The following is a 26,433-nucleotide window of genomic DNA, read 5'->3' on the forward strand; positions in this document are numbered from 1 at the left end:
TTTCTAAATCATATGTTCTGAAATGGAGCTTCATAAGAACTGCTTATATTTAGTAAAAGAATCTCTTAAGTAAAAACGCTACCTTCAGATCAAAGTATTATATTTAAATGGAAATGAAATTTTCTCTGTTCTTTCAATTCAGCAAAAAAAGCTGACCATTTTTCATTCCCAGTCATCCTGCAATGGTTGCCCCCATTTCTTTTTCCATATTATCCACTTAACGACAGACTGTCACTTGTGCCCAACTAGTCATGCCTGCTCTCAAACCGTGATATCGCTCTGCGTTTTCCCATATTCACAACGTCATACAGTAGCTCCTGAATGCTGTATGCGCATTCATGAACACAAATTCATAGCAGTGTGTACAAGGAGCCATTCTGACAGTGATTTGCAACTTGGAAGCTGCGAACCCAGACTACACGACCAATGTGAGATCGTGCAGAGCCACCTACATCATATCTGGGAACAGAAGCCAGATCTCTGAAGCTGTGACCTGGTGCCTTAAACCCAGAGATGCTGCACCCTCAAACAGCATTATCCTCCGTCGCAACCGTGTCCACTCCTTGAGAGATAGCTGGGCTGGGCAGGAGAACATCAGCCTTTTCGTTGGCTCTCAACACTGTCTTCCACAGCAGAAGAATGAATGTGAAATCAGTACTGTTTACTGAGCTTTGAAACAATATTTGGCATCTAGAGAAAAATTGCAACAAACAGTAAGAGATCAGAGAACATGAAAAAACAGACAACGAAAACAGACAGAAACAAGCTGGCAACACACAAACTAAATGAAGAAAGAAGAGGAAGTCAGAGAACGAGGAAGAGAGGATTAAGGAAGATCTAGCAGCAAGGCACAATAACATATAATGAAGTCAGAAAACTGTGAGCTCAAAAAGGAAGCATCACAGGACAGCAGCCCCAGAGCTGGCTATTCCTCAAATTCCACTGTCACTTCTGGCACCTGCCTTACCTGGGGCTTGAAAAAAGCTCTGCAGACTGTCAGAAGCTCACTCTGCCTATCTGTTCTCAAAGCATTTCTAAACATTCTCATAGTGGAAACATTTTTTAATACATTCTGCTACCACTGCACACAAGCCCTCCCTTTTTTAGCCAGTGAAATGTACAGCTAAACTGTGCGTCCTGAAACAACGAGAAATGAAGAAATATACACAGGTATGAGCAGATGTCTGTGTTGTTTTCAAGAAATTGCTCCTAAGAGATCTTATCATGCAGGCATCATACTGAATAGATAAGCTAGGAAGATGTTAAGTTAGATAAAGCCAAGCTCAATTTATGTATTTCCCAGAGGGTCAGGGTAGAGCAGACATCAGTGTAAGCACAATGCTTTTGTGTCACTTTGATGCCTCCAACTACCTACTTTCTTCCTGTCCTCCTTTAAAAAAGTTCCTGAGATCTTTTGTTCCAGTTTTAAAACTATTTCTTTTGGTGCATTTCCCAATGATTGCTTAAAGGGAGGAGGAGAATAATGAACATGCTTTGATAGCAGATCATAAAGGAGCCATTTACTGCAAGGACTCTGATGCATTGTTCTGTCTTTAAACATGAATTATCGAATCACAAGCTATTCACTGAGTCGTAGATTACCAATGAACTGAAACAGCATTACAGCAGCAGCATGTCCCTTTGATCAAAAACACACTTATCTCCTCCTTTAGTCTTAGTTAACAACAGTCCAAATAGCAAGCAAGTAGCTTGTTTTGAGGCAGGCTCAGGGCGGCAAGCCTGCCCCTCTCCCTCTCAAAATGAAGCTTTCATTTACACCAATGCTCTGTGTCACTCAGTGGCTCAGGTTAAGTTTTAAGCACATTTCTTCTTTCCCCTGGAGATGCGCTCAGTTACCTGCTTTAAAGCCTCCTAATCACCAGTCAAATAAACTTCAGGTAATTTAAAACATACGCGACTAAAGGGCAGCCCTGGAAGAAGCCTTTGTACAAGATTACCTGCTGCATCAAGGTAATAAAAAAAACCATTAAAAAGTGTACAAGTAACTGTAACTAAATGCCAAAAAATGAACTCTAAATGTCAAGAAATTACAAGAACAGCTACGTGTCCTCTATCACACAATTCGGGAGCAATGTTCTGTCATGTCTACTAGACACCATGATTGACATACGTTCTAGCGGCGATTCTGCAAACGGGATCTGCCTTTCCTCACCACACCGCTGCGCTCACCTGTCCCGACGGCCGCACACACCACCAGCATCCCCAGTAGGCACCTACCCTGTGCGTAAACAGAGCGTGGTCTCCGACTGGGATGAACCTTAACACCCTTGCCTAGCCACTGAACACCTGCTAACACACTGATCGCTTCAAGACTAATAAAAACGTCTTAGTGCCACTGCCGCCTCAAGGCAGAGCAAAGGTTTTAATCAGAAATTAGAGGGTATTTAAACAGAATTCTCCTGAACCTGAACAATCATCAAGTGCAGAAAATGTTGAGAGACTACAATATCATCTAAATGGAGGCATTTTCTTGGTTTAATGTATTGGGTAATTGTCCGGTAGGACTCATTACCAAAAATTATCATTAAGGCTGAGAACTTCTAAGGACTCCAAAGAAAAACATTTACGGGGATAGAAACAACATTCTAGGTTAAATAATCAACATAAGTGTATCTCAAATTTTAACATGGTTAATTTGTTATTTACCCAGCAGTACCAGCTCGTATTACAATCAAGACCTGCCTTCTACTATAAACAGTTATTTCATGTATCTGATGACTTCCACTGTCCCAGATTTTCTGAAGCTACCAGGCCTTCACATACAATCCTCTACCTCCACAACCACCAAACGCTGCACGTTATTTACGATAAGAGAAACACGAGGTGAATTTAAACACTCAGGGAGGAAGGTGCGGGGAAAAGAAAAAACAACAAATAAGCGATGAGAACGTAAAGGAAAAATGCAGCAGTGTCCGAGCATCCTATGCACTGCTCTGCAGTCCCCACTGTCTCAGCTGTAAATGCCAGTGGCTACACGGGGAGCTGCGCTTGCTGTAACCCTGCAGATTCCACTGTCAAATCCCACATTGCCCTTCCTTCTCAGTCATTCTAGCTTTGCTGTTAGAGTAAGCTTTTAAAGATGTTTTGAGCACAGATGCTAAGAGGAAAAAATACATTATGCTCAGAAGGAATTAGCAATTTCAGTTCTGAAAAAATGGATCAAGTTATACAAGAACCAGACACTCCCATCTTGGATTAAGTGTCTGCATATGTATATATCCTGGTATACACTCTGCACCTTAGTTTCACATCCTACTGTAAGCCAAATGCGGATACAATTCAAGACAATTACTGAACTGGGCAGACTTACCTTCATAGTTTGCCTGGAAGCCTTGAGCACTGACCGCATAATCACTCACAAGCCACAAGGACAGCACAACCCCTGTACTCACAATAGGAGCAGGCAGCTGGAAACCCGTTAACCTGGAAGAAATCAAGAGGAAGGTTACACTCACCATTTCTGCCTTTGACCTGCCAGCAAATCGAAGAGTGGGGCAGCTGCCACTTTGGCCAATACACCACAGCCTGAAGCAGGGAGCTTCAGAGCTAAAGAAAACAGACTGGTACAGCTTCATTCAATAGCTGTTAAACAAGTGCTGGGCAAACTCATCCTGGGCTTTTAACACCTTCTGGCTTACCAGAATAACTACTACTGTATTTCTTCATTGACTATATTTTAAACCAGTCTATCTGCTTCACACCTCGTTCACTAACACCATCTGCTCTGCAATGCTCTGCTAACCCCAGCTCTGCGATCTCAGAGCAGTCACCGAGCCCTTCAGAATAACTTTCCCCATCCATGAAATGGGAGCAATATTTAAGGTTGCTGAGTGAGCCCAAGACATTATTCAATAATACTTATAACACGTTTTGAGAACCTTGGAGTGAAAACATTAGGTAAGGGTCTGAAGCATTATACAAACTACATTAAATCAAACACAATCTAAAACAGCAGGGGAGACCAGGCAAGAAAATGTTTTCACCAGTTAAAAGCCCATGAGGGTGGCTATCTTCAGAGTATTTGTTCTGTAGTTTTACAGTGGATAAGTTTTGAAGCTTCTAGGAATCTTCCCCAACCCTGACCCAGCTGCACCTGCAAGAACAATCCCAAGGACGGCACTTTTCATCCTACATCCTACTATCTAATATGTACCACAGCGAAGATTGTGATGGTTAACACCTCTTTACTCACTGAGGAAATCAAAGCCCCCAGACACGAAATCGTTTGCACAAGATGATCTAGTAGATGTACTGTAGGAACTGCCTAGAATACAGACACATGCCCACAAGCCAGAGTAGAAAGAACTATATAAAAAGGCGACAAGTCTAGTGACCAGACCAAAGAGAGCACTGCAGAAACCCATAGCCCAGGTGTCTTGCCCTCCCCCTGGTTTTCCTTGCAGACAGAGAGCTAAATGACAACTGTTAATTTTATTACAAAAGCCTGTTTGGTAATGATTTTAAACTAGCATTATTAGATCCCAAACACTAAATCCCTGATACTGTATTGACACAGCCCAAGAACAGCTAATGTACATTTTTCACAAACACTTATAGTTTTATAACTTATAAGCCTTCTCCTTACACTTGACTAAGGTGATTTACATAACGAACATTTGTTTTAAAGCAGACTCATACTGGATTCTTACTTGCCATTATCAAGGACAAATTCAGATGCAATCCCCATTGCCTGATAACTGTCCTAAAACCAGACTTTTACAAAACCACAGAAGCAGCGGTAAGTGAAGGAACTCACTACCACATGGTATCATTCAAGCTCGAGTATTCAAGCTGGATCACAAGGACACAAGTAGCACGACATAAACAGGCTACGGTAAGAAAGAAAGTTTACAGCTTCTTACAAACATTCTCAGAGGTTTATCCCACATCATCTTATAGAGCAGCTAGTCTTTCTTATGGCGAGGGCAAAAGATCACTTGTGATACGAAGTACTCTGACCCCTTAAGAAATACCTGTAAGTATATATTTGATTCAGAGTATTTCCTCTCCTTATATATTATATGGAATGAAAAAAGCACTCATAGAACAAAATCGGATCTTTAATTTTGGGGGCCACCATCCTCTCTCTGACCACAGGGTGAGGTACACTGCAATTTTCAGCCCAATTTCTCCTTAAAGTTGCCACCAGCTCCCTGGCAACTTCCAGAGACAGTGAGCGAACTTCGCTACTGTTCTTACTCTCTGGCCTTAATTTAGTAAGCCTCAAAATTATTTCAAACAGATTGAACTCTGACTAATGAAAGCTGACATGCTCTGCCTGAGAGCCTCATAACAGCAAAATTTCCAGTTATTGGCAAAGTTCACGCAGTTGCCAGCCAATGATGGCAGTCAAGTTTTAATGTCAGCAAAGAAGTACTTACCAGCTCTCAGCATAAAATCCATTGTCGGTACAAGCTCAAAGAACAATTGCTCCCGTTCATTAAAAACATAAGGTTCCAGGATTTTTAAGGATTCAAGATAGTTTTACTGTGCACAGAACTGAGGAAGAGTGCCATAGTTTCTATTAATTTATTTTGCAGTTTAATTAAAATGGCTTATTGAAACCTTCATGCACTCAAAAAATCCAGGAAATGCATGGACCAGTTTTAATAAAAAGATACAAGGGACAGCAGAACACGTCAATTTTTCTTCCTCTAATCACCACACAGTGTTTTATTATTGTCTAGGAATTAGTTAATAGTAGTCTGTGCTTTTCATACCCAAAGTAGATCTGTTCTCTTCTGAACTAGGCTTTTCACATCGTGGATTCTGTTCACAGTCTACATACTAGGACCACCCCACTTTGCAGATGCTGGTTTTAATTCAGGGCAACATTTACGTGTCTGCTTACCCGTAAGCAAGTGCATGTGTCCCATAGGAGTCAATGGGAATTAAGTACTACAAAAACAACATTGCCCTTAAGCATGTATTTGTATATTTTCTCGTTACAGGGCCTTAAAAGAAAAGGATGGCCTGTGCATAAGGGCATGAAATTGTAACAGAGGGTTTGTTCTCAGTGTTTCTACAGATTCCACTTTGACTGAAGAGACAATTATCATGGGAACCTCTGGGCTTCCTGAACCTCTAAAAATTAATAAACCCAACCATCTCTCCAGGCCCTTAACTTCAGATGTTCATTTGTGTCTGCCTAGTGTCCCTGGAGCAAGCAGAAGAAAATGGGCTGCCTGACAGCAGAAAAGGTGACCAAACACTGTCTTCCCCTTTCGATCAAACAGCCTTTCTGCCCACAAAAGATGAAAAGTGGCCCCGTTAGTGCTAAAACTAAACTTATTCAGAAGGAAGCAGGAAATACTGCTTCAATAAGAAAAATATCTATATAGCAACTCCTACCCTCTATGCCACTAATTTCCACATCTCCTTGTCTTGGTTTCAGCTGGGACAGAGTTAATTCTCTTCCTAGTAGCTGGCATGGTGCTGTGTTTTGGATTTAGGATGAGAATAATGCTGATAACTCATTGATATTTGAGTTGGTGCTAAGTCGTGCTTACACTAAGTCAAAGACTTTTCAGCTTCCCGTGCTCTGCCGGGCACACAAGCAGCTGGGAGGGGGCACAGCCAAACTGCCCCAAGGGCTATTCCATACCCTATGGCGTCATGCCCAGTATAGAAACTGGGGGGAGTTAGCTGGGGGGCAGCGATCGCTGCTCGGGGATGGGGTGGGCATCGGTCAGCGGGTGGTGAGCATCTGCATTGTGCATCACTTGCTTCGTATATTCTTTTATCATCATTATTATTTTATCTTCTTTTGCGGTCCTATTAAACTGTCTTTATCTCAACCCACAGGTTTTAGGTGTGTGTCGTCGCCCTCCCCCCCCCCCCCCCCCCATTCTCTCTGCCATCCCACGGGGCGGGGGGGGGAAGTGAGCAGCTGGGTGGTACTTAGTTGCTGACTGGGGTTAAATGACAACACTCCTCCTGCAGTGAAAACCTGCACTAGAAATGAGACTGAATTCCTCCCGCTCCTCACTGGAGGCAGCTGCAGCCAAAGTAGAAGTTATTCCTCCTCTTAAGCTTTCAACCAATGCACACAATTGAACGTTCTCCCTTCTTCTGATGTTCTCGTCTTCTCCAAGCAAGAGCACAGGCAATATCCTCTTGAAGAAACAATGATTTAACAAGGCCATTGCACAAATCACTCCTGTAAAACCTCAGCACTCCTGTTCCAAAGACCCAGAAACAGCAAAGCTTGGCAGGATGCCCTGCCTTGTTTTGACCTGGCTGGTAAACTGTCCTCATGCCTTCCTCCCTAAATCTGCAGCCCAGGCAAATTTAAAGCATGGAGATCAACGTGATGGCAGACAGAATATGAAATCATTCCCCAATGGCCTCACGCATGAAACAGTAATTCTGACACCACTGTTATTTAGTGTAGCAATAAAAAAAATATATGCCAAGAAGAAAGAAAAGCAGCAAACTCCGTTCCTTGTTTTTATTAAGGGCCATAACAAGAAGGTGAGGGCAGTAATAACAGCACAAATAATCATCTTCCATTTCTTCTGTACCTCTGGCCATATGGATTATTGAGTGATTATCCCCTTAAGTTGCTTGGAGCCAACACTGATTGTGTGAGATTTTCAATGTGTTTTTCATTGGCTTAATTCTGCTCCTACTGTGAGGAACCAAACTAAACCAGTGCCAGAAATACCGCTTCATAAGCTTGCCCTTGCTTCACAGTATGGCAAAAATCAATATACCAAAACAAATCAACACAGAAATGCTCCACTCTATTTGCATCCTTCTTCATTCTTTGCCTCGGGTTTGCCACAGACACTGCAAGTATTTCTGGTGCGTGACTCCCCCATTTGCAGCAGGACAGCAAAATCTATTTCACAGAACAGCTTTGCTAGAACCACTGTCAGTAAAAACTAGCTGCTGTTGTAACCACCACCTCTTGACAGGTTCTCCATAGTGCCACGAGCACCAACACCCCTCAGCACACCAGCAGCTGCTAAGACTCAAGGCCTGGACCATACACTGGGGCCTCGTGTGCTGCTCTCCTCTCCACACAGAGCCCAACTGTCTTGCCTCCGTGATATATCACCATCTTCCCTAATGCCACAAAGTCCCTTCCCAGTGGAAAATTGTCCCATCCGCCTATGCAAGGAGTTGAGCACCAGACAAAGACCCACTGACTGCTCTGCTCAGCAGGTTCAACTCACAACTGAACACTTCTTTTGCCCTAGAAAAAGAACAGTCAGCCAGGACAGTCCACATCTCAGTCCCTTTGCAAATGGCTCTCACCTCCATCTGTTGCACATTACACTGTTCCACTGTATCAAGTACAACTGTATTGTATATCATGACGCAGGCTCCCATTTTGGAGCGCAGGTGCCATAATTAAAACAGAGCACATTATTTTTCTGGTAGGATGCCCACCATCAGCTCGGGCTGCAATCAAAATAGTTATTGCAGCTGGCAATCCAACAGCCTTTAAAGCATAAATGCTAGAGAAGTGTCTCGGAACATCTAATGAAAATGCATTGGATTGCATCGTTTAACCCAGCATTAAATTACACTACACCATACTTCAGTGATTTTTTCCTGCATGTAATTTAAAGACACCTATTAAAGAAAATTTCCCATCAAATGAACCACTCTCTTCAGTATATACAGTTTAAATGACATGGTTCTGTAAGTGCTAGTCTGACACCCCTGCACTATCCCAGGACAGTACTCAAGCTAAGTCAGGTGTAGGGCACCATGTTGAGAAAACAACAGCTCAGAGCGAGAGCTGCCCCTTGGAGTGGTCTTTAGAAAACAGTCTGGAATGAGCAGGCGAGTCCTCTTTCACACTGGGCACCCAGCTAACAAGGCAGCAGTCAATCTGAAGTCATTTGAAAGGTGCATTCATTAAGTATTTGACTAATCCATTATCAGCTGGGGCCACCAGAAAGAGCCCAGTAACTTCCAACTGACTTTGAATCAAGTTTTATATGCCTTATGCAGCTAGACAGCTGGCTCGTGTGCACATAGCAATGAGGAAACTCACTAGCTTCAATGAGAGGCTAAATATATGTTCAATCTTCCCTCTGAAAAATGGGTATGAGTTGTATTAATTAACATTTGCAACTTTCCCAGTCTTGATGAAAAGGATGTGTAAGCATTGTACTCCAGCCGCTGCAGGGAGAACACCTTCAGAAATACATATGTATATATGTTTAAAAATTAAAGTCTTAGGGGAAACTAGAAGCACAGCCACATGCAAAGTCAGCGGTCACTCACAGATGTCCTCCTCAAGGCTGCTTCACGGAATGTATGTCAAGAATAAAAGAACACATGCAAGAGATCAGGGAATTTATCCACAGCAATCCATCCCATCTCAGATCTCATTACAGGTAGCAAATTTTTTTCCTTTAAAGACACAGTTGCTGGTGGGTGTAGGGTAGAGTAGTCTATGGGGGGAAAAACATCTTGTCATTCCTATTAATATCTTAGTTTTAGAAATCATCTTTCATCCTGAAGGAGTTTAATGTCTCCTCCAAATCATGGGCCAAATCCCAAGAGAATCACCGTGCATTTCAAATACTACTTTACAAAGCTGGCAAAAAAGCGAAGCATAGATGCCCTAGGCACAAGGACTTCAGTATGTGCAGTAAAACTGAAGCTGACAGGTCTTTGTTTCTCACGTATCTTTGTCTGCAGGATTCAGCGCTAGCCCTGTCTCCAGGAGGGCTCTCCATGCCACCACTCTGCTGTCCACCAGTAACCCGCTCCGGTAGCCGCCTCCTCCCACTCACCCAGTACTTCTCTGCCTGGCTTATCCCCTGCAGCCGTACCATAGGCTGCTGCTGCCGCCTCGGCCTCTTTCACACATCTGATCCCTTCTTTTCAGCCACAACCGCGCAGATCTTTTCCCCCGTTTGCAATAAGTGTGGATGAAAGAGACACACCTGAGGAGGCAGCTGCCTCTCCGCTAGCATTTCTTCAGGCTTGTCTGGTTCAGAGTTTTTTCCCTCAGTGGTTGTTAGTTTTTCTCCCTTCCTCTCTGTATTACTTTATTAAAGAAACAAGCAATTACAATGAGATGTTAGCTTGATTTTTTTTTAACCATAATGACAGAATAACTGGTACCATAAACTTTCTCATTAATCATCAATAAAACAAGTAGAGCATAATCTGAGAACACTTCCAGCTCATGCATGCTGCAGACACTTAAAAGCCAGGTCTGTCTGCAAGGCAGAACTCACTGGTGTTATTTAGACAGTTGTCCTTTAATTTTGATTCATGTATGGCTGAAATGAAGCCCTGGCCCAAAAAAAAAAAATCTCAGCCAGCTTAAGAGGATACTGTAATGACATAAGAAAAACAGTATCAGTTCATATTTGGATTTATTCAACTTGTTGGAATGATTTATGCTCAAAAACCAAGCTGCTTTTATTTGAGTCAAGCTACAAACAGATCCTGAACAAATACCTTTTGAGGCATGTTGCAAGCAGCAGCAACCCCTTGTATATTCTGTTCATATTTCACCAAGAAACTCCAAGCTACTTTGCTGCCAACCGACACCACATGTCCCATTTTATTCCATACTACTTTCCAACCATCCCCTCTGCCCAGCTGGTTGATAATTAAGTTGCTTCTGAAATAATACAATCCATTGGCTCTGACAGACATTACTATACATTTTTCTTTTCAAGAGAGTCACAAGCATTAGGGAAAAAAAGCTTTCTCTGTCCCTTAAACTCGCTCACAGCGACATACACGTACACCTACATTTTTTTCCAAAAAGTTAATCTAGCACTTTGCAAACAGTTCTCAATCCAACATTATACAGTCAAAACCCCATGTGTCAGCATGATGTAGGAATCAACTGTACTTTCTTCCCTTCTCCAAGCCAAGTATAATTTATCAAGCCACAAGAGTCCTTTGCTTACCTCTAACACTGACAAAGGCTTCGTTAACTAACACATTCTCTAGGGACAGTCACAGCGCTCAAATTCCAGCCTGGATGGATTTCTTCACTCATTTAAAATGGGGTTTAGGTCAATTCCCACTAGAAAAGTGTTATTTATAGAGCCTAAAGCCAGCATAGCCATCTCAAATACGAGGCCTTCACGGCTCAAGCTGGGAGCAGGTACTAAGCATCAAATTTCAATAAATTTCATTTTCCATAGAATGCAATAGAGTAGGAAGACCATGGACTTGGATTTATTATTTTTATCATGTTCCTTACATGCTCATTTTTCCTTTACCTTCTCAGGTAGCAGTGAGATGCAAGCAGATCTCTGACAAACTTTGGCATCTATATTCTCCGTCTTGTTATTACAAACCAAAAAAGAAAAACACAAATTCACAGAAAAGTTCACCACATTTTAGTAACCTCTTGGCAAATCTGAGCTGATATTCTGAATAAACAAAGACAAGTTTGGATATAAACCAAGTAAGGCTCAGCAGTGTTAATTCAAAACTTGGCAGTTTTAGGTTATTTCTGGCTTTCTTAAAAAAAAATCATCAGGGGTGTGAAATCTAGTAAATGGGAAAAATAAGTTCTCAGAACCCCCTGCAAATCACACAAGGCTTTTTGCTAAATGCAATGCAACTGGTGAACTACAAGACAGCATTACCATACTGGAGGCGTGGCAAATACCCCAGCCCTTTAGTAACCTTAACTTTTCTGCTACATGCTGGGCAAAAACAGTGTCCTACAGCCTAAAGAACTTTAAATGTAAACAGACATGAATGTTCAAAACAGCTTTAAATGCAAGAAAGGCAGAGTAAATATGAAAGTTCTCAGGCCAGCAGCATTCTGAACAGAATTAACACCTTTAACTCGTTCGAGCTTGTTCAGCACAAAGGCAGCTTTTGAAACCACAGCGCTGGAAGTTGCAACTCCACGGCTAGACTCTCAGGTACGCCACTAGCCTGCTAAAAGATTTTAGGCAATCCTCTGAACCCCAAGCTCCTTCCGCTCTCCAGTCCCCGCCATACAGATTCCTGACCGCCCACAAGTCTTGCAGGGATGCTTAGAAGCCTCAGTGAGAGCATATGGAGATTCCCAGATGAAAGGCACCAAGCACCAGACTTATGACAAATGGGTACTGTGGGACTGAAGATAGATATAAACTACCATTAGTTTCAGATGCTGTCGTAGGTGAAACAATCAAGCCAGAACTTTAATTATGGCTTTGTTGGTATAGATGCTTACTACGCATGCATCCCTGTTCCTCCTGTTTTCTCTATCTGAATCTCAAGCAGCTAAAGCTATGCAAGTGTAAAGAGCCAAAGCTGACATACAGAGTGAATCTAGGTCTCATCTGCCAAGTCTGTGCATCCCTTTTACTCTTTATGCATACAAAAATCAGGATTTGAACTAGACTTCAGTCATCAGATTTGAGAGAATCTTTACTTCCCCCAAGTGAATATTAAGCTGCAGCATCAGGCAAGCACTGTTCTGCCTACATGATCCCAGGACAGCCAGCTTTGATCCATCTTGGGGATTTCCACATAAACTGCAGTCTCACTTCCCACCACAATACAGGTATGCCTACACTAATTCCTTAAGATTTTAATTTTTAACACCACATAATAAAATAAAGTTTATTGGCAACAGATGAGAAGGAAACACTAGAAATTCACTTTCTATAAAGCTGAGAGTTAAAAAGAAGCACCCACATGGAACAAAAACAATGCAAGTTGTCCTCCACAGCCAGTGCAGTCAAAAAAAGTAGGTTAATAAGAAATTTGATTTTTAGAAGATGTGTTGTATGATGAAAAAAATGAAACAAATCCCATTGTTCCTGTCAATGAAGATTTATCCAAAAAGACTGTAATATTGATTCATGTCATATCTAATTCTCTATTCATTTGCACCTTGTATGAATGCTGAATATTAAGCAGAAATGGGATAAACACGTTGCTAACTGCTGACGTTTAGTAGGAGAGCCCAGTAATGCACAACGCACTAGAGGTGAAAAGCCCTGGGTTTGAATCCAGCAACAGCAGAGCTGCTGCTTGCCCTGGTGCGAGTCACTTCTGTTTCCATGCTCCTCCTTTGCCACACATACGTAAGCCAGGACCAACTTCAGTGAGAGGATGTCCTGCCACGCACCTTGATAGCTAAAGGGCCCGATTGCAATAGCTAAAAAAGTATTATATAAAAATGCTAAAACAGCAGCATTTCACACTTCAATTTACACAAGGATCAGTGACAAGTGAAGCTACCGAACACTTCAAATGAAAATATTTATCTCCTTCCTAAACCTTTTATTCCACTATAGCAGCTCTAATCAGCTGTAAGCCTAAATATTATAAAAATCACTAAAGATGTAAGGACAATTACTGCATCTTTGGAGAGCAGAAGCCTTTATGTTTTCCAAACAGCTACGAAACTGCAAACAATTACATTCTTTATTAAGAAAAAGGACCAGATGTCAGCAGTTGCTCTTGCAGCACACCAAAATCCAATCCTGAAAAGTCTAAAAGGAGCCGAGCCACCCTAAGCTGCCCAACGGGAACATAATGAATTAGAGTCAATGGGCACTGAAGATTTGTCAATTTTCTATTTGAGACTGCAAGTAATAGCACTCCACAATTTCATTGTATCTTCAATGATCTAGTAAGATTGTATCATCTCCTGTAGACTTTCATTAATTTTGATAAAAGGGAAATATACACTGTCTAAAGAGGTGCTTTGCCTGAGAAACTCTCAAGGTCAGACCTTATAGATACAAAAACTTCTTGACCTAAAGATTCACTGCATTCAAAAGATAACATGAGAGTGCATACATTTTTCCTCCCTTCAGGAAAATGGATTCAAAAGCATGGCTGTGAACTTTATCTGTTTTGTACTTTGATTCTCTTTCCCCACCCTAGCATACAGACCCTCCAACTGCAGGCTTTTAAGCATCTTACAAATTTAACTTGCAAAAACAAAACATTATGTCTTTTTACAGATGGGAAAACTGAGATAAGTAATTTGCCCAACGCCACCGAGATGAGCAGCTGCTGGGCTCAGAACAGGACTAAGACGTACATCTGACTTTGGCTCTTGCGAGGGATCACCAGCACACCTCAGCGCTCTGCCAGCGCTGCTTTTATCACCACCTCCGCACGTCCATCGCTTTGCTGCACTGCTCACAGCATCCGCTTCATGGGAGACCGACACTAATTATCAGTGAAGAAAGTGGCCATCTTGATGCTAACTGATGTCAATATCTATTGACTAAAAGTGAAATTATTTTTGAAGGCCTGATTCTGTACTAATAAAGTCAAGAAACTTTTTGTACAAGTTCTTACGCAAGCAGGATCAGACTGTAGTCACCTTCTCATCACACGGTTCTGCAGTAACCCAGCAACTGGGCAACCCGAGCTCAATAACTAATAGCTAACAGCTAGTAACTCCCTGTGCTGCCTAAGGCAACTCGCTGAACTTCCCTGTGCTGCTTTCTCCCTTCTACGACAATACAGTAGACCTGTTCCTTCTCAAAGCACTGCAATCTAAAAATGAGAAGCACCACGCAAGGGCTATGGGTTAGTTCAATTTCTCTCCCTCCACTGCTAAAAATCAAAATCTAATCTCACTTGCTCTGACCCCAAAAGCTCACCCACTGGTTTTGTAAATTGCCACTCCTGCTAAAAGAATAAAAGCAGCTCTAAAGAATAAAAGCAGTCTAAAATAAACAACTCGAGATGACTAAAAATGTATCACTTTAAACACCACATACATAAAAAAATTATAAGCTTTCTCTATATAGAACAGTTATCAGTAGAGCACGAGCAGCTATTGTCTTTATCATTAGCCATCTTCGATAAGGGAAAGGGAGCAACCCCATGAAAGCTATCAGAGATCTCACCATGCAGATGTAATTTACCTGGAACACTGTCGATGCACTGCAGGGTCTACAGTGATCATACATCAGATCACATTCAGGCTTCACAATACTCTAATTCTGTTGTCTAAAAGGCTCCCAGTCACTGTATTAGAAGTCCACCTGAAGTAAAACCACACATCAGCTAGAGGGATCTAGAGAAGAATATATGAACCTGGGCTTCAGCAATTACTTCGTATTATCAAAAGCAAAGCCCCGTGTCATCAGACAACGCAGATAAACTGCAAGAGGAAAAGCTGAGGAGGGAAGTGTAATACGTTATGCAACAAGAGGTTAACAGTAGAGCCCAATAAAACTGCTGTCTCAGTGTACCGCACATTGACCTTCACTGGCCAGCAAACACATCAGCAACGTCCTACTGCAGGGCACTTCACGGGCATTTCCCCTTCCTTCCCTACCCCACCTCAACGCCAAAGGAACAGGAAGCTTCCACGAGTTGCATCAACTTGGGCATGGAAGACTAAGGACACCACGAGCCTCCCCAGAATTTCCACATACTACTTAAATTCACCCATTTAAAACCTACCTCAATTACTAATGGCATTCAGTGCTCACAGATCTATCAAAAGCAGACTGTTGCAGTGCAGAGTCTTAATTAAAATCTATTAGATGTTGCCCAATTACAGAAAATCTTTCTACGCTTAATACGCTTAGCATACCTTAGTATGAAGCAAGAGTCATTGTCAAGGTTTGCTAGTAGATTTTACCTGTAAACACGGTTAATCAGCTGTTTAGAGGGAAAACAAAAACAATTTCGATAGAGGGAAAACAAACTATTTTGAAAACAAAATATTATTTGAGTAACAGCAACACCTTAAGGCCCAACAACAAACAACCCCCTGTACTAAACACAGCAGGGAGAGCCATACCTGGAAAAAATTCTATAGTCCAACAGACAAAATGCAGAACAACAACCAGCCAGGAAACTACTTCCCCAATCAGTATTTTATCCAGTGTCCATGAATAACAGGTTCCAATTTTCAACAGGATTCTATTTGACCAGATACAGTACAGGCCACAATCCAATGGCAGGCCTTGCTGCAGCCAAGTTGTGTTTGTACAGGACGAGCAATATCACGAGAGAGCAGATCCTTTAGCCCCGAAACCAGAACCAAGGCTACTCAATCACCTTACCTCTGCATCCGCTTAACAGGCTGCAGAAAGATCAGGCAGGCCTCCTCCTAAGCCTGCTGTATTCAGCATGGTGGCAGGGAAAAAGCTCCCACCCCAATTTAATCATCAGCTTTTATCACTCATCCTGATGCACACTCTCCTAATAAATATGGAAAAATTGAATACAGCTTCTCAAAATTGAACAGCCGTAGATGCAGTTGCATTAACTCCATTAGCTTTCCTGGACTTTCAGATCTAGTTCCATCAATTATCTCACAGATGAAGTTTAAATATTCAGCACTGCCTCAGAACAAAACACAGGGCCATTGGCAAAAGGCCCTAATACCTCTGGAGCAGCTCAAACAAGTATCTTCTCAGGGGAAAAAAGTGTATTTTATTCTACAAAGCAGAGAACATAAATTTAAGTGGGTTTTTTGTTGTGTTTTTTTTCCCATGAAGTTAATGTGAAGTGACAAAAGACTCTGCTAAGGGGAAAAGGGAGGTAGGATTCTGAAGTTCGCTAAAGATGACAAAAGGATTTAGCTGCCCCCCCATTTTATTTATCTTTATCCTTAGTAAAAAGAACTGTAGCCACCTTGGAGATATGAGGTAGCTACAAAGGAATATGTCACAGGACCAAAGGTGACTCAACACAAAACCCTAATATAAGCTCTATGTATTACCAGATGGCAAATGCTATTTCTCCAGGAATTTCTCTAACAGCACTGAACCCCAGCAAATCCAGTATCTGTGAAGCCAGAACCCCAGATTGTAAACCTGTTAACCCAGGTTTACATCTCTGCAAGCAAGAGCGTATGGCACGTGGGGGGAATTCTCTCCTTCACTGTTCCCTTTGTCTCCTCCTCTCCTCCTCCCCTCCTCCCTTCCATTGTTTAAGATCAAAAGCTTTGTTCTCTTGATTGGTAATTAAGCACAAGTCACCCAGTCCAATTTTTCAAAGAGTAATTAAAAGGTTATCAGGGAGAAACAGGCAAGATACAGGTATTCCTGTTGTATCTGTAAATAGGTCACCCCAGTAGATAATTCAACTCTTATCACTAGTATCACATAATTTTAAGTTCAAACAAAATACTTAATCTTTCAAGTCAATTAAATATGGCCAAAGAGATCATATGGTTTTTAACTGCATACACAGCATATTGATGGCAATCCTCCTCTCAACTCTTCAGTCATTTGTCAGGGAAGAAGGATGAGTATCTCTAATAAGCAACGGCAACTTTAAGAGAAGACACTGTGCATAATGAGACATGAGCTAGAAGATAAGTTATTCAGAGTGCCAGTGAGCTAAAGGCAGTATAGATTTCCTCTTTAAGTATGAAGCTATTGCAGTAATGATTTGCAAACTTTTTCTCTAACCTTACACCCTCCATAGACATCAGAATGGGACAGTTCCTCACAGCTGTGTAAATATACACCTCCTAGGAACTTCTGTGGAAACGTAAACTGCACTACTGAGGTTCTGGCTATAATAGAGACTTATTTTTCTTGATACACTGGCTCAAACAAACATTTTCTTAGCCAAATAAATTCAGTATCATTGAAACATTTCCTTTGAACAGGAAAGGTAGACCAGAAGACAATGCAATTACCTACCCACGTCATGCGGGAAGGAAAGCCCACAGGTTGTAAGATCATGGAAGTTACCCCAGCATTGTTCAGCATGTATACAAGTGAGCAGCCTCTCCTGGTAAAAAAGATTGCATAGTCTGTCCCTTGGGCTTTCCAAAGTAGTTTTAAACATCTTTGGAAGGAAAAAAAAAAAAATTAATCTTTCTCTACATTGACCAGTCCTATTTGGAGTGTAAATTCAATGGCTCCCTTTGGGAAAACAGAATTAGGTATCCGAAATGACTGACTGACAACATACATTGTAAATGTATTTTCCCTGGATCTGAGTGCAAGCCTGAAACTTCAAATAAGGAAATTAGCAACTAATTTAAGATTCTCACATTAAAAGCATCCTGCAAATTATCAGCAGCAGATGAAAAAGCTTGAAGATGTCATGTGGCTTTCTTGTTAACTACTGTCTGGTTATGTCACGTAACAACAGTCTGACACAAAAAGGTGCAGAGAGTCTCCCAAATCCCATAGCAATTTTAGATCCATAAATAACTCAAAATATTCAAATTTTAGTCAGGTCTCTGCTGAGCTTCTAAGCCCAGCATGGTGGGAAACCAATCAGGAAACTAACCTGATTGGAGCATCCTCTTAACAATGACACAATCAGCAAAGCACAATGGGAATTTGCAAAAAGATTGTTCTTGAACAACTGCAGTTTTCAGATCAGGTCTCCACATGCATCCCCCTCTGATCCCACTGGCAGTTCAGAATAGTTAGGAGCTTGAAGGATGAGCATTTGGGAGAGTTTGGTCTGGTGTAACAAGCATAAACACTGCTCAAGAGAAGGGAAAGCCACATATAGGCATCGAAGGGAAGTTACAAATCTCATCTGAACTCACAAAAACACATCGCTCTCCTACTCAAGGGAGACACAAATCTGTAGCCATCACTGTTCTCAGGTTTCAAAGAAGATTCTGTTAACAGTGGTCCCTGCTGAAAGCCAGTGTATGGTGTTGGGAAAAAATAAATTATTTGAGAGAAGCTGAAAGAGCAAGGACTCGGAAACAAGCTCTGATTTTAGCAAACAAAGCAAAGTCATGGCACTGAAAGATGACAACAGCCCTGGATGTCTAAATTAAGACACTGAAACGCATTTAATATTCACATACTCATCACAAACACACAACGCAAATTCCCTAATATACAGTAAAGCAGTTTATTAGCAAATGTCTCATTGGATTAAGTCTGCTCTTATTCTATTAGGGAACTTTCACACCACATTAAATTGCAAGACAACAGGGTGTTTGCCAGCACACGATGAACACAACTATTAACCCCTTCTCAGAAACGCACATAGACACAACACTGACCCATCAGGCCAAGGAAGCTCTTAGGAATATATGGCTTAAATGGAACAGCAGGGTATTGAAACAACTAACCATCCTCCATTCCTCAGCACAAGAAATCAACACCAAGATCATTCTCTTCTCCCAGTCATGCAGGCATGACCTACTGAAATACATCAGTGATGCTCAAAAATATAAGCTCAAGAGTGGGAGAAGCAAAGAGATACAGGTCCTCTCTGTTAACCGTTCTGTTGATCAGCCTCGAATACACTGAACAAAACAGCTACCTCCTTCTCTACAGAAGCATGCTTCCCCCCCCGCCTTTTTACACTCGCTTACAGCTTATTTTGGCCCGCCTCCTGGTAGCATGAGCTTTGATGAATGACGCATGGTCATCCATCTTCGAGTGCTACACTTGGATGATGAATTGAGTACATTTGGAAAGCAGTCTGAGAAAAAACAAAATTGATAGCCACGGGAAAAAAGAAAAAAGGGAGAAAAGAAAAAAAAACCCACATGTTGGACAACAGCTACAGAGTTTAATGAGGTGAGATTGACATACAAAAAAAAAATTAGTTGAAGAAAGAAGTGAGCCACGAAACAGCACAAAGGAGCAAGTTCCAGGTTTTGAAGTCACTAATCCAGAAACGTCGAGGGCAAGAGTACAAATATCCATCATGCAAGAGTCCATATCTCGTTTACTTTTCTAAGTCCTCTGTAAGTGCTTTCAGACCCCTAGAAAGCCTCCTCAATACCTTTTTTTTTCCCCCTTTTATTTCACTTTCCTCCATTGTACTAAATACATACCATTTCCTGAACACCTCATCTCCTCATTAGAGATGAAACATTCTCACATTGCTTTGTGCTCCTGGTTTCATCCCCCAATTTCCACTTATCTACCCAAGTTGCACATGAAGTTCACCAGTGATGCAGAAGGAAGACCTTATTTGTCTCCTCACCTTTCCCCAGTGCAGGGCTACAAATTATCAGGACAGTATCCAAGCTGTATCTCAGTTTCGTTGTACTGGTCAACTGCAGGAAGATGCCCTTTCTGTTACTTCTATCTATAATCATATCATGCTTACGAGTAGCTCAGAGCAATGCCTGGATGCAACTCATCTACAGTGTCTTACTAATTTACGCCACCATGACCCCAATTCTGAATTAATTTCATTCATGGATTTTGCTTCTTCAACAGAACCTCCCACTGACATCTAGAGGGCAAAAAGGAAACATCTGGCACTGCTGATGAGCAGAGCCATTTGCCAGGGGGCTTCTCAGGGCAAGAGCAGCATTGACTACTCACCATACAAAGTTTCCTGAGCAGAATTGTATACCAGATGTAGGCATCCTTTACATAATACCCAAAGCAAAGCACTATGCCACCTTCTGATTAAATGATGAGGTCCTGTAATTAAGATGATTCTCAAGCACAGTTGCAAGATGAAGATATGATTTATTTGCATAACTGAAATCATCTACATAAAGAGCTGATATTCACCAGTGTTTCTTTAACTCAGATTTTCCACTTGGGTTAGACAAGACACTGAGGTCAAAGGATCTGTCCTAAAGTGGTTTGAAGTAAAGTTAATTTCCAGGATTGTCCATGACTACAGCATTCTTACTAGGGATTCTAACACTGGATGCTGCCACTGTTTCAATTACTTTTTGAATATATTACCATCAGACTTCAGCTGCAATCAGACACCACATCAGACAACAGCAGTCATATCACAAGTCACCAAGCTGATTTCATCTATGCCTCAGATCTGGAGGTCTGAGATCATGACTCCTTCAAATGCAGAAGTCTGACATGTCATATAACATTTGCTACTACAGCAATACATAATTTTTTTCAAAGTCAGCCTCTCAATTAACTTTTTATTAATACCAGGATGGTACCTGAAACTCTCAGAGATCAGAATCCGTGGAGAGTCTTCATGCTAAACTATATTACTTGGTAACTCCTTACCCCTAAAGATCCAACAGTTTAGTCAGATGTGAGAGAATATCACCCCTGTCCAGCTGGTGAACAGACTGCAAGTTAGGGAATTACCCAAATGCACCCAACAAAGCATTTGGCAGAGCTATAAACTGAAACCCATTATCCATCCTCCCACTCAGAGAATCTCTTTTGGATTGAGGGAAGCTCCTCTGCACATTAACTCTGCTTTCCTCTTGCTCCATTTTCTAATTAACTTCTCTGGGTGTCTAGAATGACTCTTGATAAATCATTACTGTCAGGCATTCAGAGAAACATTTCAAACCTTATCAGAGATAAGAAATCAAAACAACTGTAAGAACTGCTCATGAAGCACCACTTCCAGTTTATTGCAGCATAAGCCTCCAACCTAGATTTAATCCCAGTGGCAGAAATGGGAACATGTTTATAAACATCACCGTTATGAACAATGTACCTTGTTCTCAGATTCCCCTGTTGAGGCAGTCCATCGTAGATAGATAATACATCAAAATCTTCCTCTAATGCGAAGGACTGGAAAACAAGCTGTATCCTGTTCTGCTCCTCGGCAGTGATTGTCCACGTGCAGTTTGCATAATTTGGATATCCATATGGAAAGCCTGGACTCTGTATTGTCCCGTTTGGGCCCTGCAAAATGTGACTGCAGTTCTGAGCTGGCAAGAGAAAAGACAAAAGTACAAGTCAAATGGTGTAAGATACACATTTAATATCTCCACCATCAAAACAGATCATACAGGATTCTTTCCACTGAATTTCTTTTCAGTTCATGGTCCCAGGAAACAGATAAAGGTACAATCTGAAGATGCATCTTTGTTCTCCCTGCAAGAACTTGGACCCCAGATACCTGTCTCTTGGGCACTGCTCCCTCTAGCTGTAAACATAATGGGCTGTGCTGGTTTTGGCTGGGAGAGAGTTAATTTTCTTCATAGTAGCTAGCATGGGGCTATGTTTTGGATTTGTGCTGGAAACAGGGCTGATCAGAGATGTACGACATGGGCTAATTACAGCTGGATTACAGCAGCTCCTGACTGTAAGTGGGAAACAGATGCTTACTCAGACATCCTTTCACAGCCCACGACAAAGTCCAATATACTCTGTAAATGCACGGTGTGTAACAAAGATTTAACACGTTTCAAAAGTGCCTTGCTGTGCTGGGTACCTCAAGCATGAGGGGTTCAGAAGCCACAAAAAAAAAATCAGAATGACAATGCCAAAGCTGACCATCTCTTTTACCCTTAGTTACACTTGAGTAAGAGACAGAAGATCCGGGCTCAGCTGTGCAGACAACAAGAGACAGACCACCCCTCACCTTGAAAGGCCAAAAACTATAATGGACGTAATACATAATGAGGAACTGAGTCACCAAATGAGTAGTCTGTCTGGACAAGATTACATGAAAACTGAATGGCAAAAGATGAGAAATTAAAGTTGTCCTGACTCCAGAAAGAGCAGGACACAGTTCAAAGGCTTTAATGAGCAAACCATTCTTAAATAGTTATTTGGAATAAAAAAAACACACAAAAAAACCCCCCAAACCTTTGCAACTTCTTAGAACAGCAGTTCTTTTCTCCCCATCCACATTCTTTCAGGTAAACACTGCTCACTAGCCTGAAACTACCTCCTAGCAGGGAGAAGAGCCAATGGTTTTTATACAGAGCCTTTCCATGCAGACTGCCATAAAGAAATGACATGTTCCCACTTGGTCTCTGGTCTGCGTACCCCAAACTGGCAATTGTACCACTGCAAAGCAATATGGACTGTGGCCCAGAGCGAAGAGCTGCCATCACCAGTAACACTACATACCCCTATTAGACCTGACGGGGGTACATAGGAAAGAAATTGTTGGCTAGACCCAGCCTTCTGAGGCTGCTTTGTTTTCTCTCACCCAGTTCTGAAAGGTTTCAGCTCCTCACACAGGCTCAACACATAGCACATGTCTTCCAATCAGTATTCCTAAGGAGCTGCTGTAGAGCTTCATCTCCTGAGAACAAAAGCCCAGTCCTGTACCCACCAGCTGAATACTTAACACCTCCCTCAAATCCATTTTCCTTCCCCAAAGCCGTACCTGTGAACACTCCATCCCAAAGATAAAGATCAACTGCCCTGATGTACAATTTCTGGATATATGAGATTTTCTTCTCTCTGGGGAAACAGGTACAGAAATATGTTTTGGGAACAGCCTAAATGACAAATTCTCCTTCGTGTTTTCCTCTCTCTTCACTGCTACTTTACCCAAATGTCTCTTGAGGCACCAAGAAAAATTCACTCCAAACTGGTATCACTCCTACTGGCTTTAATGGAATAACTCCTCCACACCAAAGCTAAATTCCAGACAGTTTGCAAGGCAACTATTGCGAGACCAGAAGCAGAATTTCACCTTTATCCTATGGCCAGCATCAGGGCAGCTGATCACTGCTGCCTGCATTTGCTCTGCCTTTTCTTACTGATGCTGGATTGTTTACCCCTGCTTATGTAGATAACCAAGGCTTTCAAGTTGAAATGAATTAGATTAGAAATTATGTCTTTGATTTCTCATTGCCTTTTTTTTTTTTTTTTTTCAAAGGCAGCAATGGCATTTGCACTTCTGAGTGCCAACGAGCTACAGGTAAAGAACTGCAGAGTACTGCTCATTAAAGCCAATTATAATTAGATTGACCTACTTTGGTGCAGAAATGCTTAGTGGAACTTCTCTCTGCAAGATGAAGTTCACACCTTTATGAATCTAAAATGGTCAATAATATTTACTACCCAGGGAATCTTTTTGTATCATGTTTATTATATCAATGAGAGTTAGGACAGCCCCATAATCCACCAGGGACTAAAACTGAGCTAGGTACATAACTCATTAACAAGGGCAGACTAAAGTACTTTGCATTTCTATAGCACCTGGCATCTGCCTCTCTCAGTGCATTTTGTCAATACATAATACATACAAGAGTGAGATCTACCTCCCTCCTCCACTTCAGCTCCATTTATTTGTAGAGTTCATCAAAAGGATGCATCAAGTTGGTGCCAGAAAGCTGCAGGACTGGAAAAATTACCGTTATCACAGACCGGTAAAACGAGGCCTGGTTTGGTTTAATAACTTGGAGATCGCCAGAGATCTATAAGCTTCAGTTCTCTAAAATTCAATCACATCCTCTTTTCTTCAACCAGACTGGCACTCAATAGGCAATGTGGGGATACTGAATCTGCCTCTACTGTGCATTTTTTTATTTTAATCGTAAGTAAATGTCATCAGAACGATTTAAGGAAATTGGGAAATTAAAGAGGCTGTATCTCTGCACTTCCTGATGGTATAAAAGCTACTGATGTTGCATGAAGTTCAGAAAATAAATTCAAGGTCAGAGAGACATTGTTCCAAACACTTCCAACGTCACATGAAAGGCAACAAGCTTTAAGATCAGTAAAAATTTATGCTGTCCTTGCATAATCAGCAATTGAAACAAAGAACAAAGGCCAGAAAAATGTACAGAATCTTAAATCTGGCTGAAGAAAAACAAATACATAACAGAAAAATAGGACACAGTTTCATGACATATCAAATCAATCTACTGAAATATTTGTGTGTTCATGATTCTGACCAAGATGTGCTTTAGACACAGCTAAAAGAAAATTGCTTATTGCTAACAAAAATTAGTTTTCCAAAAGCTGACAATCTGGAAAGCAATATATTCTTCATCAACTGTAATAGCAGGGAACTTCATTTATATTGGACACTGCTGGAAAAAGTCAGCAGGCACGGGAAAGAGATCCAGGAAGCCCAAGAGAATTTATGCATACTCTATAATTTGCTTTCAGGTTTGAGTTAGTTCAGCTTAGCCTCAACTGACAAAACCTTATCTAAATTCTAAAGTACATGACAAGCAAACACTCAGTTTCTCCTCTGAAGACTTGCAAAAATAATTCTCTTTATCCCTTTGGCCCAGGAGTATGAATAAGTAGAAACGTATGAAAGGACAATGCCAGTGTCTGTTCCAGGTGAATTCATATTTGACAGAGGACAACATTCTTCCAAAATTTCTGGAGCGTTCTCTCCAACCCAGAAGTTTGACACGAGGCACCTCCACACACCTTACTCAAGGAATGGGAATGCAGCAGCCGTCCTCATGGATCAGTCAACCACCCGCCCTGCCCTCTGTCTCAGCTCTGATGGGGCTATGCCTGGCGACCACAAGAAACGGTGGCAATGACAGGACAAGCTGTACCCAGGAACTGCCTCCTTTACACTCTCTGCAGATTAACCATCAGCCCTGGTATCAGAGGAATTACAACCCTTCCAGAATGGTTGCATTTCCCGCTCTCAATTTGCTACTCTATTCAAAAGCTACAACAGCAAATGAGAAAGGTAAATGCACAAAGCTAAGGGATCAGATGTCATTTGCCAGAAGGCTCAGAGTGGCAGTGTAAGTATTTACGTAGATATTCCAGCTTCTAATACAATTACTCATGGACTCATACTTTCTGAAGGTGTAACAGCAACATGAAACTCATCAGTGGATATGCATTTGTGGGCACATGTCCTATTTTGTTACGGAGATGACCAGCCTGAGAAGGGAGCTAATTCTAACTTGTACTCTGCCAACACAACCTGCTATTTTCAATTCTGGAAAGTGGTTTATTATGAGAGTATATCTTTTTAATGAACGCATCAGTGTAATTTTATTGCAGTAGCACTTAAAAGTTTCCAGACAAGGACGAAGGCATTTCCACACTTGGCACTGTTCAGTGGGCAGAGCCCTTCTCCAAAGGGATCACAACCTAAGGGGGAGGAAAAAAAACACAACCCAAGGAAACCCACACTAGTGGAGGACTTAGGGCTTTGCAGAGAAACATCTTTATCCAGGGGCATAACCATTTCCTCAACAATAGAGCTTAAAAGTCAGCTTTACCAGTCTCCACTTACAATACTTGTTTTGTGCAATATACACTGCTTGAACAATGTAAACAGACTAATCGGCTTCACTTCTGGCTCATATGCACATGGAAAAGGATGAAATATTTACTTTGCAATATGCTCATAGAAGAACTGCATTTCTAACAGAAAGACGGGCTGCCTGCGGCATTTTATAATACACAGTTAATCCACATGCCACAAAGCTTAACATGTCTGGACACTTAAGCAAAAAATAAATATCAGCTGAATGCAGCTCTGGCTGCCTCTTGCTTAAGCGGGCAAGTTGCAAACCCCTGAAGCTTCATTCCGGGTATCGATCAGCCTCTTGCCACAAGGAAGGCAGGAAGAATGTCCTTGTACTCAAAAACCAAGACTTCTTTTGACAGTACAAGCTACATGACTGGCAACAGAAGCTAGTGGGATGCTTATTTACACTGTATATCTGAATTTGTTTAGACACATGAGCACAGGACCATTCTCATGTCAGTCACTCCAGCTTTAGAGTGGCCTCTGTCTAATGCAACATGGCTAGCTGAGTTCTGGAGCAGAACCAGTTCACCCCCCAATGACTACAGCATGGATAGCATTAACTGGTTCTCATGTCTTCGATGTCTCGTGACTGGCAGTCATGATGGTCACTGCATA

General features: G+C 41.6%; 1 protein-coding gene across 1 annotated transcript in view; it reads right to left on the reverse strand.

Annotated features, from left to right (window-relative positions):
• CSMD2 (CUB and Sushi multiple domains 2) overlaps nt 1-26,433 on the reverse strand; it is a 313,890-nt gene that overhangs the window by 262,992 nt on the left and 24,465 nt on the right. Inside the window, 2 exon segments of the mRNA XM_072885005.1 lie at nt 3,332-3,444; nt 21,328-21,544. Coding sequence (XP_072741106.1) covers nt 3,332-3,444; nt 21,328-21,544 — 330 coding nt within the window.

This window comes from Ciconia boyciana, chromosome 21, assembly GCF_034638445.1.
Source record: "Ciconia boyciana chromosome 21, ASM3463844v1, whole genome shotgun sequence".
Classification (NCBI taxonomy): Eukaryota; Metazoa; Chordata; class Aves; order Ciconiiformes; family Ciconiidae; genus Ciconia; species Ciconia boyciana.